General features: G+C 45.3%; 1 protein-coding gene across 2 annotated transcripts in view; it reads right to left on the minus strand.

Moving 5' to 3' along the window:
- Positions 1-239: 239 nt before the first annotated feature.
- The window catches only part of LOC139582895 (general transcription factor 3C polypeptide 2-like), a 33,347-nt gene continuing 18,402 nt past the window's right edge, over positions 240-15,184 (minus strand). For both annotated transcript variants that reach the window (XM_071413327.1, XM_071413328.1), the window contains exons 15-20: positions 14,655-14,816; positions 14,391-14,478; positions 14,054-14,182; positions 13,445-13,615; positions 11,720-11,827; positions 240-1,081 (exon numbers count right to left, since the gene is read on the minus strand). In XM_071413327.1, coding sequence (XP_071269428.1) covers positions 866-1,081; positions 11,720-11,827; positions 13,445-13,615; positions 14,054-14,182; positions 14,391-14,478; positions 14,655-14,816 — 874 coding nt within the window. In that variant the 3' untranslated portion in view covers positions 240-865. The remainder of the gene's footprint in view (positions 1,082-11,719; positions 11,828-13,444; positions 13,616-14,053; positions 14,183-14,390; positions 14,479-14,654; positions 14,817-15,184) is intronic.

Below are 15,184 nucleotides of genomic sequence, written 5' to 3' on the forward strand. Positions count from 1 at the left end.
TGCCATCATCAGCTCTTAAATTAGGTATAAGTCACATAGAATGGAGCCTCTATCACACATGGATGGATCACTGCAGAGATAACCCATGATTAGTTACACACATCAGGCTTTTATCACAGTAACTAAGTCCACGCTTAACAACAGACTTTCAGTACATTTACTAACTACAGGAGGCCTTGACCCAGGCCCCTGGTACTCCTTTAGACTTGAGAAAAAAATATGGGAATATGAGATTTAGAAAAGACTGAAAATATAATTTTAATAAACAGACATTGACAGACAAAGACTTAGAGACTAAAGACTAAATCTAAAACATGGTTTATACCTGATATACAGAAGTCATGGACCTGAAAGTGTGTGATAGAAAAGGAACAGCGGCAAGAAAGGCAGAATATAATCAGAATGAATGAACAGAAAAACCCTAAAGTGCTATAGCTTTGCAATGACGCCAAGTTTGGGTTCTATAAGAACCCTTCAAGTCAGTCCTCAGTTCACAATGTATTCACACCAAAAGAAAATGTTTATATAAAATAATAGTAAAACATTTACAAGTTCTAGCAAAATAGCGTGTGTTTTTTCGTCTGGAAATAAGTTAAATATAAAAACATTGTGGTCTTGCAGAAGATAAAAACACAGTGGGCTTACTGTCCAAACAAAGCAGCCAATCACATTCCTTGGGAGCTGGATCCTACCATGAGATCCACTCCTGTAACTCAAACTTCCATGAAAATCTCATTTTGACATGGAAGTTCTATGTGTGGATCCAAAGTTAGAACGAAGCCCTAATTTGAGTCCTTAGGAAGTTGGGAGTGGTGTACACTGCAGTACACTGAGGGGGCGCTACAGGGAGCAGACCTCCAGGAACCTACAGCTTTTCTGTGGTGTGTCTGACGGCACTGGCGTCCCCCTGGCTGTCTGTCGTGTCCTGGGGGAACATGGTGCTGAACTGGGCCTGGCTCTCCTGCACCATCTTGTTAATGTGAGAGCTGTTCATGGCCCTGAGGCAGTGGGCTCTTACCAGGCCCGCTTGGCCCCCAGACAACACCCAGCTCTGGGCACACAGGTTGGGGTTGAAACGGACCTACAAAGAAGAGAAGGAGAACAGGGTGGGAACAGTCAGAGCACACAGATGATTGTTTAGGATTATTTACAGATGGCTCAGTTGTTTGAAGCATGGTGTTTGAGACACCAGACTTGTAGGTTTGATTCCTGCATGTGCAACTAACTGGATACAAATGACCATGTTATGTTTTATGTTCATGTCCTCAACTCAACAGTCACACATCCAAAACTAGAAATATCCATCTTCCAATAAAACATACATAACATGTTTAAAGGGAATCGGCAAGGATGAGGGAATAAGGTGAGCCTGTCAACCAATAAATAACAGTGTAGGTACTGTACTTGAGACAGTGGAGATTGAGTAAGTCTGCTGTTAAAGTAACTGTCCAGTGAAAATCTTTTAAAATTGTCATATTCTGTTAACTCATACCCAGATTATGTTGTGGACTCATCCTATGCTGTTTTTGTAGCCCAAGCATAAATTGTAGAACACTTTAAAAAAATTAAAACACCTCAAAGTTAGGAGTAGGATATCATCCTAATGAGGAGAATGAGCTGGCCAATCAGCAGTATACTCAGGAATATTTTTTTATGACCGGTATACGCCCACATCATTCCAACACAGAAAATATGCTTTTTAACATACTTAATCACAATTTTGGGAATGGAAAACTACTTAACTCATAGAGTAATTAATTATAGGTCATATTTCATAGAAATCAGACACTGGACAGTTACTTTAACGCGACCAAATCCACAGCTCCGCTCTCTGAAGCCATGGCTGCCGTTAGGGTTATTACTTACTTAACCTTTACTGAACTAGGCAAGTCAGTTAAGAACAAATTCTTATTTTACAATGACGGCCTACCCCGGCCAAACCCTCCCCTAACCCAGACGACGCTGGGCCAATGACGCTGGGCCAATGGGACTCCCAATCACAACCGGTTGTGATACAGCCCGGGATCAAACAAGGGTCTGTAGTGACACCTCTTGCACCGAGATGCAGTGCCTGAGACCGCTGCGCCATTCAGGAGCCCTGTTAAGAGAGGGCTAATGGTAAGAGAGGGCTAATGTTAAGAGAGGGCTAATGTTAAGAGAGGGCTAATGTTAAGAGAGGGCTAATGTTAAGAGAGGGCTAATGTTAAGAGCGGGCTAATGGTAAGAGAGGGCTAATGGTAAGAGAGGGCTAATGTTAAGAGAGGGCTAATGTTAAGAGAGGGCTAATGGTAAGAGAGGGCTAATGGTAAGAGAGGGCTAATGTTAAGAGAGGGCTAATGTTAAGAGAGGGCTAATGTTAAGAGAGGGCTAATGTTAAGAGCGGGCTAATGTTAAGAGAGGGCTAATGTTAAGAGCGGGCTAATGTTAAGAGAGGGCTAATGGTAAGAGAGGGCTAATGTTAAGAGAGGGCTAATGTTAAGAGAGGGCTAATGTTAAAAGCGGGCTAATGTTAAAAGCGGGCTAATGTTAAGAGAGGGCTAATGGTAAGAGAGGGCTAATGTTAAGAGAGGGCTAATGTTAAGAGAGGGCTAATGTTAAGAGAGGGCTAATGTTAAGAGCGGGCTAATGTTAAGAGCGGGCTAATGTTAAGAGAGGGCTAATGTTAAGAGAGGGCTAATGGTAAGAGAGGGCTAATGGTAAGAGAGGGCTAATGTTAAGAGAGGGCTAATGTTAAGAGCGGGCTAATGTTAAGAGAGGGCTAATGTTAAGAGCGGACTAATGTTAAGAGAGGGCTAATGTTAAGAGCGGGCTAATGTTAAGAGCGGGCTAATGTTAAGAGCGGGCTAATGTTAAGAGCGGGCTAATGTTAAGAGCGGGCTAATGTTAAGAGAGGGCTAATGTTAAGAGCGGGCTAATGTTAAGAGCGGGCTAATGTTAAGAGAGGGCTAATGTTAAGAGAGGGCTAATGTTAAGAGCGGGCTAATGTTAAGAGCGGGCTAATGTTAAGAGCGGGCTAATGTTAAGAGCGGGCTAATGTTAAGAGCGGGCTAATGTTAAGAGCGGGCTAATGTTAAGAGCGGGCTAATGTTAAGAGCGGGCTAATGTTAAGAGCGGGCTAATGTTAAGAGCGGGCTAATGTTAAGAGCGGGCTAATGTTAAGAGAGGGCTAATGTTAAGAGCGGGCTAATGTTAAGAGCGGGCTAATGTTAAGAGCGGGCTAATGTTAAGAGAGGGCTAATGTTAAGAGAGGGCTAATGTTAAGAGCGGGCTAATGTTAAGAGCGGGCTAATGTTAAGAGAGGGCTAATGTTAAGAGAGGGCTAATGTTAAGAGAGGGCTAATGTTAAGAGAGGGCTAATGTTAAGAGAGGGCTAATGTTAAGAGAGGGCTAATGTTAAGAGAGGGCTAATGTTAAGAGAGGGCTAATGTTAAGAGAGGGCTAATGTTAAGAGAGGGCTAATGTTAAGAGCGGGCTAATGTTAAGAGAGGGCTAATGTTAAGAGCGGGCTAATGTTAAGAGAGGGCTAATGTTAAGAGAGGGCTAATGTTAAGAGAGGGCTAATGGTAAGAGAGGGCTAATGGTAAGAGCGGGCTAATGTTAAGAGAGGGCTAATGTTAAGAGAGGGGTAATGTTAAGAGCGGGCTAATGTTAAGAGCGGGCTAATGTTAAGAGCGGGCTAATGTTAAGAGCGGGCTAATGTTAAGAGCGGGCTAATGTTAAGAGCGGGCTAATGTTAAGAGAGGGCTAATGGTAAGAGAGGGCTAATGTTAAGAGCGGGCTAATGTTAAGAGCGGGCTAATGTTAAGAGAGGGCTAATGTTAAGAGCGGGCTAATGTTAAGAGAGGGCTAATGGTAAGAGAGGGCTAATGTTAAGAGCGGGCTAATGTTAAGAGCGGGCTAATGTTAAGAGCGGGCTAATGTTAAGAGAGGGCTAATGTTAAGAGCGGACTAATGTTAAGAGCGGGCTAATGTTAAGAGCGGGCTAATGTTAAGAGCGGGCTAATGTTAAGAGCGGGCTAATGTTAAGAGAGGGCTAATGTTAAGAGCGGGCTAATGTTAAGAGAGGGCTAATGTTAAGAGCGGGCTAATGTTAAGAGCGGGCTAATGTTAAGAGAGGGCTAATGTTAAGAGCGGGCTAATGTTAAGAGCGGGCTAATGTTAAGAGCGGGCTAATGTTAAGAGAGGGCTAATGTTAAGAGCGGGCTAATGTTAAGAGAGGGCTAATGTTAAGAGAGGGCTAATGTTAAGAGAGGGCTAATGTTAAGAGCGGGCTAATGTTAAGAGCGGGCTAATGTTAAGAGAGGGCTAATGTTAAGAGCGGGCTAATGTTAAGAGCGGGCTAATGTTAAGAGCGGGCTAATGTTAAGAGCGGGCTAATGTTAAGAGCGGGCTAATGTTAAGAGAGGGCTAATGTTAAGAGCGGGCTAATGTTAAGAGCGGGCTAATGTTAAGAGCGGGCTAATGTTAAGAGCGGGCTAATGTTAAGAGCGGGCTAATGTTAAGAGCGGGCTAATGTTAAGAGCGGGCTAATGTTAAGAGCGGGCTAATGTTAAGAGCGGGCTAATGTTAAGAGCGGGCTAATGTTAAGAGAGGGCTAATGTTAAGAGCGGGCTAATGTTAAGAGAGGGCTAATGTTAAGAGAGGGCTAATGTTAAGAGCGGGCTAATGTTAAGAGAGGGCTAATGTTAAGAGCGGGCTAATGTTAAGAGCGGGCTAATGTTAAGAGAGGGCTAATGTTAAGAGCGGGCTAATGTTAAGAGAGGGCTAATGTTAAGAGAGGGCTAATGTTAAGAGAGGGCTAATGTTAAGAGAGGGCTAATGTTAAGAGCGGGCTAATGTTAAGAGCGGGCTAATGTTAAGAGCGGGCTAATGTTAAGAGAGGGCTAATGGTAAGAGAGGGCTAATGTTAAGAGAGGGCTAATGTTAAGAGAGGGCTAATGTTAAGAGAGGGCTAATGTTAAGAGAGGGCTAATGTTAAGAGAGGGCTAATGTTAAGAGCGGGCTAATGTTAAGAGAGGGCTAATGTTAAGAGAGGGCTAATGTTAAGAGCGGGCTAATGTTAAGAGAGGGCTAATGTTAAGAGCGGGCTAATGTTAAGAGAGGGCTAATGTTAAGAGCGGGCTAATGTTAAGAGAGGGCTAATGTTAAGAGCGGGCTAATGTTAAGAGCGGGCTAATGTTAAGAGCGGGCTAATGTTAAGAGCGGGCTAATGTTAAGAGAGGGCTAATGTTAAGAGCGGGCTAATGTTAAGAGCGGGCTAATGTTAAGAGAGGGCTAATGGTAAGAGAGGGCTAATGTTAAGAGCGGGCTAATGTTAAGAGCGGGCTAATGTTAAGAGAGGGCTAATGTTAAGAGCGGGCTAATGTTAAGAGCGGGCTAATGTTAAGAGAGGGCTAATGTTAAGAGAGGGCTAATGTTAAGAGCGGGCTAATGTTAAGAGCGGGCTAATGTTAAGAGAGGGCTAATGTTAAGAGAGGGCTAATGTTAAGAGCGGGCTAATGTTAAGAGCGGGCTAATGTTAAGAGCGGGCTAATGTTAAGAGAGGGCTAATGTTAAGAGCGGGCTAATGTTAAGAGCGGGCTAATGTTAAGAGCGGGCTAATGTTAAGAGCGGGCTAATGTTAAGAGCGGGCTAATGTTAAGAGCGGGCTAATGTTAAGAGCGGGCTAATGTTAAGAGCGGGCTAATGTTAAGAGAGGGCTAATGTTAAGAGCGGGCTAATGTTAAGAGCGGGCTAATGTTAAGAGCGGGCTAATGTTAAGAGAGGGCTAATGTTAAGAGCGGGCTAATGTTAAGAGCGGGCTAATGTTAAGAGAGGGCTAATGTTAAGAGCGGGCTAATGTTAAGAGCGGGCTAATGTTAAGAGCGGGCTAATGTTAAGAGAGGGCTAATGTTAAGAGCGGGCTAATGTTAAGAGCGGGCTAATGTTAAGAGCGGGCTAATGTTAAGAGAGGGCTAATGTTAAGAGCGGGCTAATGTTAAGAGCGGGCTAATGTTAAGAGCGGGCTAATGTTAAGAGCGGGCTAATGTTAAGAGCGGGCTAATGTTAAGAGCGGGCTAATGTTAAGAGCGGGCTAATGTTAAGAGAGGGCTAATGTTAAGAGCGGGCTAATGTTAAGAGCGGGCTAATGTTAAGAGCGGGCTAATGTTAAGAGCGGGCTAATGTTAAGAGCGGGCTAATGTTAAGAGCGGGCTAATGTTAAGAGCGGGCTAATGTTAAGAGCGGGCTAATGTTAAGAGCGGGCTAATGTTAAGAGAGGGCTAATGTTAAGAGCGGGCTAATGTTAAGAGCGGGCTAATGTTAAGAGAGGGCTAATGTTAAGAGCGGGCTAATGTTAAGAGCGGGCTAATGTTAAGAGCGGGCTAATGTTAAGAGAGGGCTAATGTTAAGAGCGGGCTAATGTTAAGAGAGGGCTAATGTTAAGAGAGGGCTAATGTTAAGAGAGGGCTAATGTTAAGAGCGGGCTAATGTTAAGAGCGGGCTAATGTTAAGAGCGGGCTAATGTTAAGAGCGGGCTAATGTTAAGAGAGGGCTAATGTTAAGAGCGGGCTAATGTTAAGAGAGGGCTAATGTTAAGAGCGGGCTAATGTTAAGAGAGGGCTAATGTTAAGAGAGGGCTAATGTTAAGAGAGGGCTAATGTTAAGAGCGGGCTAATGTTAAGAGCGGGCTAATGTTAAGAGAGGGCTAATGTTAAGAGAGGGCTAATGTTAAGAGCGGGCTAATGTTAAGAGCGGGCTAATGGTAAGAGCGGGCTAATGTTAAGAGCGGGCTAATGTTAAGAGCGGGCTAATGTTAAGAGAGGGCTAATGGTAAGAGCGGGCTAATGTTAAGAGAGGGCTAATGGTAAGAGAGGGCTAATGTTAAGAGCGGGCTAATGTTAAGAGCGGGCTAATGTTAAGAGCGGGCTAATGTTAAGAGAGGGCTAATGGTAAGAGCGGGCTAATGTTAAGAGAGGGCTAATGGTAAGAGAGGGCTAATGTTAAGAGCGGGCTAATGTTAAGAGCGGGCTAATGTTAAGAGAGGGCTAATGGTAAGAGCGGGCTAATGTTAAGAGAGGGCTAATGTTAAGAGCGGGCTAATGTTAAAAGCGGGCTAATGTTAAGAGCGGGCTAATGTTAAGAGCGGGCTAATGTTAAGAGCGGGCTAATGTTAAGAGAGGGCTAATGTTAAGAGAGGGCTAATGTTAAGAGCGGGCTAATGTTAAGAGCGGGCTAATGTTAAGAGCGGGCTAATGTTAAGAGAGGGCTAATGTTAAGAGCGGGCTAATGTTAAGAGAGGGCTAATGTTAAGAGCGGGCTAATGTTAAGAGCGGGCTAATGTTAAGAGCGGGCTAATGTTAAGAGCGGGCTAATGTTAAGAGCGGGCTAATGTTAAGAGCGGGCTAATGTTAAGAGCGGGCTAATGTTAAGAGCGGGCTAATGTTAAGAGACGGGCTAATGTTAAGAGCGGGCTAATGTTAAGAGCGGGCTAATGTTAAGAGCGGGCTAATGTTAAGAGCGGGCTAATGTTAAGAGCGGGCTAATGTTAAGAGAGGGCTAATGTTAAGAGCGGGCTAATGTTAAGAGCGGGCTAATGTTAAGAGCGGGCTAATGTTAAGAGCGGGCTAATGTTAAGAGCGGGCTAATGTTAAGAGAGGGCTAATGTTAAGAGCGGGCTAATGTTAAGAGCGGGCTAATGTTAAGAGAGGGCTAATGTTAAGAGCGGGCTAATGTTAAGAGAGGGCTAATGTTAAGAGCGGGCTAATGTTAAGAGAGGGCTAATGTTAAGAGAGGGCTAATGTTAAGAGAGGGCTAATGTTAAGAGAGGGCTAATGTTAAGAGCGGGCTAATGTTAAGAGCGGGCTAATGTTAAGAGCGGGCTAATGTTAAGAGAGGGCTAATGTTAAGAGAGGGCTAATGTTAAGAGAGGGCTAATGTTAAGAGCGGGCTAATGTTAAGAGAGGGCTAATGGTAAGAGCGGGCTAATGTTAAGAGAGGGCTAATGGTAAGAGAGGGCTAATGTTAAGAGCGGGCTAATGTTAAGAGCGGGCTAATGTTAAGAGCGGGCTAATGTTAAGAGCGGGCTAATGTTAAGAGAGGGCTAATGTTAAGAGCGGGCTAATGTTAAGAGCGGGCTAATGTTAAGAGCGGGCTAATGTTAAGAGCGGGCTAATGTTAAGAGAGGGCTAATGTTAAGAGAGGGCTAATGTTAAGAGCGGGCTAATGTTAAGAGAGGGCTAATGTTAAGAGCGGGCTAATGTTAAGAGCGGGCTAATGTTAAGAGCGGGCTAATGTTAAGAGCGGGCTAATGTTAAGAGCGGGCTAATGTTAAGAGAGGGCTAATGTTAAGAGCGGGCTAATGTTAAGAGCGGGCTAATGTTAAGAGCGGGCTAATGTTAAGAGCGGGCTAATGTTAAGAGCGGGCTAATGTTAAGAGAGGGCTAATGTTAAGAGCGGGCTAATGTTAAGAGAGGGCTAATGTTAAGAGAGGGCTAATGTTAAGAGCGGGCTAATGTTAAGAGCGGGCTAATGTTAAGAGAGGGCTAATGTTAAGAGCGGGATAATGTTAAGAGCGGGCTAATGTTAAGAGCGGGCTAATGTTAAGAGCGGGCTAATGTTAAGAGCGGGCTAATGTTAAGAGCGGGCTAATGTTAAGAGCGGGCTAATGTTAAGAGAGGGCTAATGTTAAGAGCGGGCTAATGTTAAGAGCGGGCTAATGTTAAGAGAGGGCTAATGTTAAGAGCGGGCTAATGTTAAGAGCGGGCTAATGTTAAGAGCGGGCTAATGTTAAGAGCGGGCTAATGTTAAGAGCGGGCTAATGTTAAGAGAGGGCTAATGTTAAGAGAGGGCTAATGTTAAGAGCGGGCTAATGTTAAGAGCGGGCTAATGTTAAGAGAGGGCTAATGTTAAGAGCGGGCTAATGTTAAGAGAGGGCTAATGTTAAGAGAGGGCTAATGTTAAGAGCGGGCTAATGTTAAGAGAGGGCTAATGTTAAGAGAGGGCTAATGTTAAGAGAGGGCTAATGTTAAGAGAGGGCTAATGTTAAGAGCGGGCTAATGTTAAGAGCGGGCTAATGTTAAGAGAGGGCTAATGTTAAGAGCGGGCTAATGTTAAGAGAGGGCTAATGTTAAGAGAGGGCTAATGTTAAGAGAGGGCTAATGTTAAGAGCGGGATAATGTTAAGAGCGGGCTAATGTTAAGAGAGGGCTAATGGTAAGAGCGGGCTAATGTTAAGAGAGGGCTAATGGTAAGAGAGGGCTAATGTTAAGAGCGGGCTAATGTTAAGAGCGGGCTAATGTTAAGAGCGGGCTAATGTTAAGAGCGGGCTAATGTTAAGAGAGGGCTAATGGTAAGAGCGGGCTAATGTTAAGAGAGGGCTAATGTTAAGAGCGGGCTAATGTTAAGAGCGGGCTAATGTTAAGAGAGGGCTAATGTTAAGAGCGGGCTAATGTTAAGAGCGGGCTAATGTTAAGAGAGGGCTAATGTTAAGAGCGGGCTAATGTTAAGAGCGGGCTAATGTTAAGAGAGGGCTAATGTTAAGAGCGGGCTAATGTTAAGAGCGGGCTAATGTTAAGAGCGGGCTAATGTTAAGAGAGGGCTAATGTTAAGAGAGGGCTAATGTTAAGAGAGGGCTAATGTTAAGAGAGGGCTAATGTTAAGAGCGGGCTAATGTTAAGAGCGGGCTAATGTTAAGAGAGGGCTAATGTTAAGAGCGGGCTAATGTTAAGAGAGGGCTAATGTTAAGAGAGGGCTAATGTTAAGAGAGGGCTAATGTTAAGAGAGGGCTAATGTTAAGAGCGGGCTAATGTTAAGAGCGGGCTAATGTTAAGAGAGGGCTAATGTTAAGAGCGGGCTAATGTTAAGAGCGGGCTAATGTTAAGAGAGGGCTAATGTTAAGAGAGGGCTAATGTTAAGAGAGGGCTAATGGTAAGAGCGGGCTAATGTTAAGAGAGGGCTAATGGTAAGAGAGGGCTAATGTTAAGAGCGGGCTAATGTTAAGAGAGGGCTAATGTTAAGAGAGGGCTAATGTTAAGAGAGGGCTAATGTTAAGAGAGGGCTAATGTTAAGAGAGGGCTAATGGTAAGAGCGGGCTAATGTTAAGAGAGGGCTAATGGTAAGAGAGGGCTAATGTTAAGAGCGGGCTAATGTTAAGAGCGGGCTAATGTTAGGAGCGGGCTAATGTTAAGAGAGGGCTAATGGTAAGAGCGGGCTAATGTTAAGAGAGGGCTAATGTTAAGAGCGGGCTAATGTTAAAAGCGGGCTAATGTTAAGAGCGGGCTAATGTTAAGAGCGGGCTAATGTTAAGAGAGGGCTAATGTTAAGAGCGGGCTAATGTTAAGAGCGGGCTAATGTTAAGAGCGGGCTAATGTTAAGAGAGGGCTAATGGTAAGAGAGGGCTAATGTTAAGAGCGGGCTAATGTTAAGAGCGGGCTAATGTTAAGAGAGGGCTAATGTTAAGAGAGGGCTAATGGTAAGAGCGGGCTAATGTTAAGAGCGGGCTAATGTTAAGAGCGGGCTAATGTTAAGAGCGGGCTAATGTTAAGAGAGGGCTAATGTTAAGAGCGGGCTAATGTTAAGAGAGGGCTAATGTTAAGAGCGGGCTAATGTTAAGAGCGGCTAATGTTAAGAGAGGGCTAATGTTAAGAGCGGGCTAATGTTAAGAGAGGGCTAATGTTAAGAGCGGGCTAATGTTAAGAGAGGGCTAATGTTAAGAGCGGGCTAATGTTAAGAGCGGGCTAATGTTAAGAGAGGGCTAATGTTAAGAGCGGGCTAATGTTAAGAGAGGGCTAATGTTAAGAGCGGGCTAATGTTAAGAGAGGGCTAATGTTAAGAGCGGGCTAATGTTAAGAGAGGGCTAATGTTAAGAGAGGGCTAATGTTAAGAGCGGGCTAATGTTAAGAGCGGGCTAATGTTAAGAGCGGGCTAATGCACTCTGACATCAGCGTTGAGCTCCAATGCAACTCTTTACCCAGTTGATCAATTCCCAATCAGGAGATCTGCTCAAACCTCAGCTTAATCCTGCCTGGCCAGCATCATTAGACTAGATAACACCACTACTGATATTTCTATTAGCACTAATCTAGAGTCACTGCCTGGCTCCATGACCAATCCATGGGCTGCCATCACTGTTATAGCATAGTGCCTCAATTGGAAATGTTTGTCAACGAGTCGCTGTGGCCCTCTAAAAGCGATTTCTGTGAATAACCAATGAGCTATGCAATAGTTCTAAGTTCAAATAGTTGCCTAAAACTTGTACTTTACTGAACATACGAGGAAGGCACAAGAAACTGCACTTCAAATAAGACTAAAGGCTCAGTGGTACAACAGGCTGGTTTAAGAAGTGACTTTGCCATGATGAATAGTGGCCTCCGGTTCTCCTCCGTGTCACCTGGGAGAATCACACCCGTTTCCATCACTCCACAGTGAAACTACAGATCATCCCTATAGCACTCTTCTCCTCGCATCCCTCCAATGAAACCCGGGGTGACACATTCCTCATTTTACAGCTCATTACTTTCTGTCTTTATCGCTGCCTGGCCATCAGAGTCTCTCCCTCTCGCTCTATCCCAGCTGGGCCTAATGCAGACTGGGGGGGTCTGATGATAACTTCAGTCAGAAGAGATCACATTCACACAGCTTTCAGCTTGGCTGCTCCAGCAAGTAAAAACATTACTACGGAAGAGCTTTTCAAGGTGGAATGCAGTCAGAGAATCATGTTTTTTTTAAACTCTTAGACATACCTTAGTTAGTGAAGCCAAAGGCATTAGGTCCAGACACAGTCCCCCTTTGGCCTCTGCAACCTGCATGTGCTTCCACGGAGCTCGGCTCTGGACATTCTTAAACGTTCTCTGGAAGAGAAAGAGTTCAATAGTCTGATTACATGCTAAAACACCACAAAACTGACACACCCAAATACAGAGCTATCAAACAATCCTCACTGTATCACAAATTAAGATGAATTTAGAAATAATTTTTTGGGACCATTTCTTCCATCTAATGCAGAGATAGAAGAGAGTTTTGCTCTTCATTGTAATCAGAGGGCTGGTATAAATACGATACATGCCAGTCTCTCTTGGCTAAGAGTTGAGGAGAGACTGACTGCATCACTTCTTCTTTTTAGAAGAAACATTAATGTGTTGAAAATCCCAAATTGTTTGCATAGTCACTTACACACAGCTCTGACACTTACCCCACCAGACATGCCACCAGGGGTCTTTCACAGTCCCCAAATCCAGAACAAATTCAAGAAAGCGTACAGTATTATATAGAGCCCTTATTGCATGGAACTCCATCTCATATTGCTCAAATAAACAGCAAACCTGGTTTCAAAAAACAGATAAAGCAACACCTCGCGGCACAACGCCTCTCCCCTATTTGACCTAGATAGTTTGTGTGTAGGTATTGATATATAGGCTACGTGTGCCTTTTAAAAAATGTATGTAGTTCTGTCCTTGTCTATTGATGTTCTGTATTATGTCATTCTGTATTATGTTTCATGTTTTGTGTGGAACCCAGGAAGAGCAGATGCTGCTTTTGCAACAGCTAATGGGGATCCGAATAAAAAAACAAATGCTCCTCATCTCCACTGACCTATGCTGTAGCGGTGGCCCATGGTAAAATGCCACAGCCCTCTGAAGCCTCAAAGAGTCGACCCTAGCATGTTGTTTCCCACACTGGACAGCCGGGGAGACAGATTGAGGCCAAGATAGCTCTTCTCTCAGGGGTTGAGTAAGTGGAGCGTTATGTCAAGCAGCAGGAATAAACTCCACTGCCCTGGCACCTCCCTCCCTAACAAAAGGCCCTAGTCAGGTGACATACGTCAAAGGTAAGTGGGCCGTGGCCTGATGGGTTGTGGGTAATGGACGTGCTTAGGCCACGGCGACTCTGGGTGGTGTGTGGGATGTGTGTGTGCAGGGCAGTGACAGGGCCGGTGGAGCGGAAGGCAGGGGAACAGATGGAGAAGCCCTAGAGAGAGGAGCGGTGGCGAGGGAGAGGGGGAAGGAGGGCGCGGTATAAATTAATGAAGGGTGCGACACTTAATCAAGTCCTAACCCAGGAGTCGGCCGTCGCTAAGGGCCACAGCTAGGTGCACTTCTGGGTTGTCGTGGAAACCGACGGCACCAGCGTGTGAGCAGGGATGGCGTTTTGCAGATGCGCCCTGGGCCCTTCAGTTCCCTCAGGTGTGTCAGATACAACTCATCTAATAAATCTATTGGGTCTAGCAGAACACATGTGCTCTGTGCATAAACACACCGGGCAGGTTTATGTCATCAGCTGCTCATGGACTGCAGTCTGGTCCTGACACACAAACAAACAATCCCCTACAATGCAGAGCTTAGGCAGTCTTGTGCTTAGAGAGAGCACACCGGGTATCCCATAATTTAACACACACTCAAACAGCCGAATGTGTTTGTGCGTAGACAGTATCTTCATCATCTCCTTCCTCTCTATTAACCCTAACCCACCATGTCCATGTCGTGGTAGTGGAGGTAGTACTTCTTGGCTGTCTCTCTGTAGGTCTGAGGTGTATGATGAGATGTTCCGTTACTGGTGGAACCACTTCCTTCCTCTCCAACTCCTCCCTCATTCTCCTCAACTTCTTCTTTCAATTGGACCATTTCGGTTCTGAACACAGGCTGAAAGAATAGAAAAAATGTGATTGAAGAGAAAAGATGGACCCATTTCGATTAACATTCATACTGCAGTCTTTAATGTGTAAGTCAATGTCATGAAATATGTGTATAATTAAGTAATAAGGCACCTCGGGGGTTTACGGTATATGGCCAATATACTACGACTAAGGGCTGTTCTTAAGCATGACACAACGCGGAATGCCTGATACAGCCCGTAGCCCCCCGAGGTGCCTTATTGCTATTATAAACTGGTTACCAACGTAATTAGAACAGTAAAAATATATGTTTGGTCATACCTGTGGTATACTGTCTGATATACCACGGCTTTCAGCCAATCAGCATTCAGGGCTAGAACCACCTGGTTTGTAATGGCGACTTTAGAAATGCTAATTTTGGAGATATCTGTGTGTGGTGCGAGGCCGGCCTGGACAGGGTACTTACGAATCTGCGATCGATGGATCGTTTGAGGTAGCAGGGGTTGTTGAACAGGTTGGGTATTAGGACCATGATCACGTCTCCCACCGAGTCCGCCGTCACAGCTGTGTTCAGCCAATCAGAGATCGACAGGCTCTGCAGAAATACCAAGATGGACCAATCAACACGAGGAAGGGGGTTGGACCAAGAAATGGTGTGTAGCCCAATATCAGCTCAACCCCTCGTCCCTCTACACTAAAACAGATATGGAAGTATTTGAGAGGTATAAGCAGTCTACAGAAGTGAATAGTGGTAGGGACTACAGTGGAATTGGTCGTGTTTCTGTCCCAGTTTCCCCACTTACCCACATGGTCCCTTTCCGTGGCACCAGAAAGAGTGGCTTGAAGCCCAGATACCCCGAGTCAAAGTAATTGAGTCCATGTTGGCCAAACCTGAAGGGGGACACGAAAAATTAAACATGTCCCCTGACAAAACAGACCAAGAACAAAGTGCGATACAATAGAACACCCTTCACAAGGTATAGATTACACAAGACACACAGAGGGGAATGGGGGGGGCGTGGGGGATGTCGATTGAATTGGAAGGAGGAGAGGAGAGAGGGACTCACGTGGCGTAGGTGCTCTCCTGAGAGATGAAGACCCCAGCCCAGTGCAGGGGCCAGGCCGCCTCGGTGGAGAGGAAGCGCTTGAAGGACTGGCAGGGCTCCCAGGTCCTCCTCAGGTCCCACATCTTCACCAGCCTGTCATCACCCGCCGTCACCATGAGGTCTCTAGGAGGAGGAAGGGCAGAGGAGAGGGAGGAGAGAGGAGATGAGATGAGGGGATAAGGAGAGAAAAGAACAGCAGGAGGGAGGACAGGAAAGACCGAGGAGCTGATGGAGAGTAGAAAAGGCAGAGAGAAGATGGCAGACAGTCTCATCACAAAAGAGAGGGAAATGGAGGAGGAAGAAACGTGGGAGGGGACAGCTCCAGCCAGCCAGCCCAGTGTCCTGTACAGTAGCTCTTCATTATCCCTCATTAAAACCCAGCCAGCCAGATAAGATGGATGCCTGCAGTCTGTCCCCTACCAAACAACCCAGCGGGGCCCCCGAGTGTCTCCATAACGCCAGCCCATAGACTGGAGAATAACCCGCTGCTA

Source organism: Salvelinus alpinus, chromosome 8 (assembly GCF_045679555.1).
Source record: "Salvelinus alpinus chromosome 8, SLU_Salpinus.1, whole genome shotgun sequence".
Classification (NCBI taxonomy): Eukaryota; Metazoa; Chordata; class Actinopteri; order Salmoniformes; family Salmonidae; genus Salvelinus; species Salvelinus alpinus.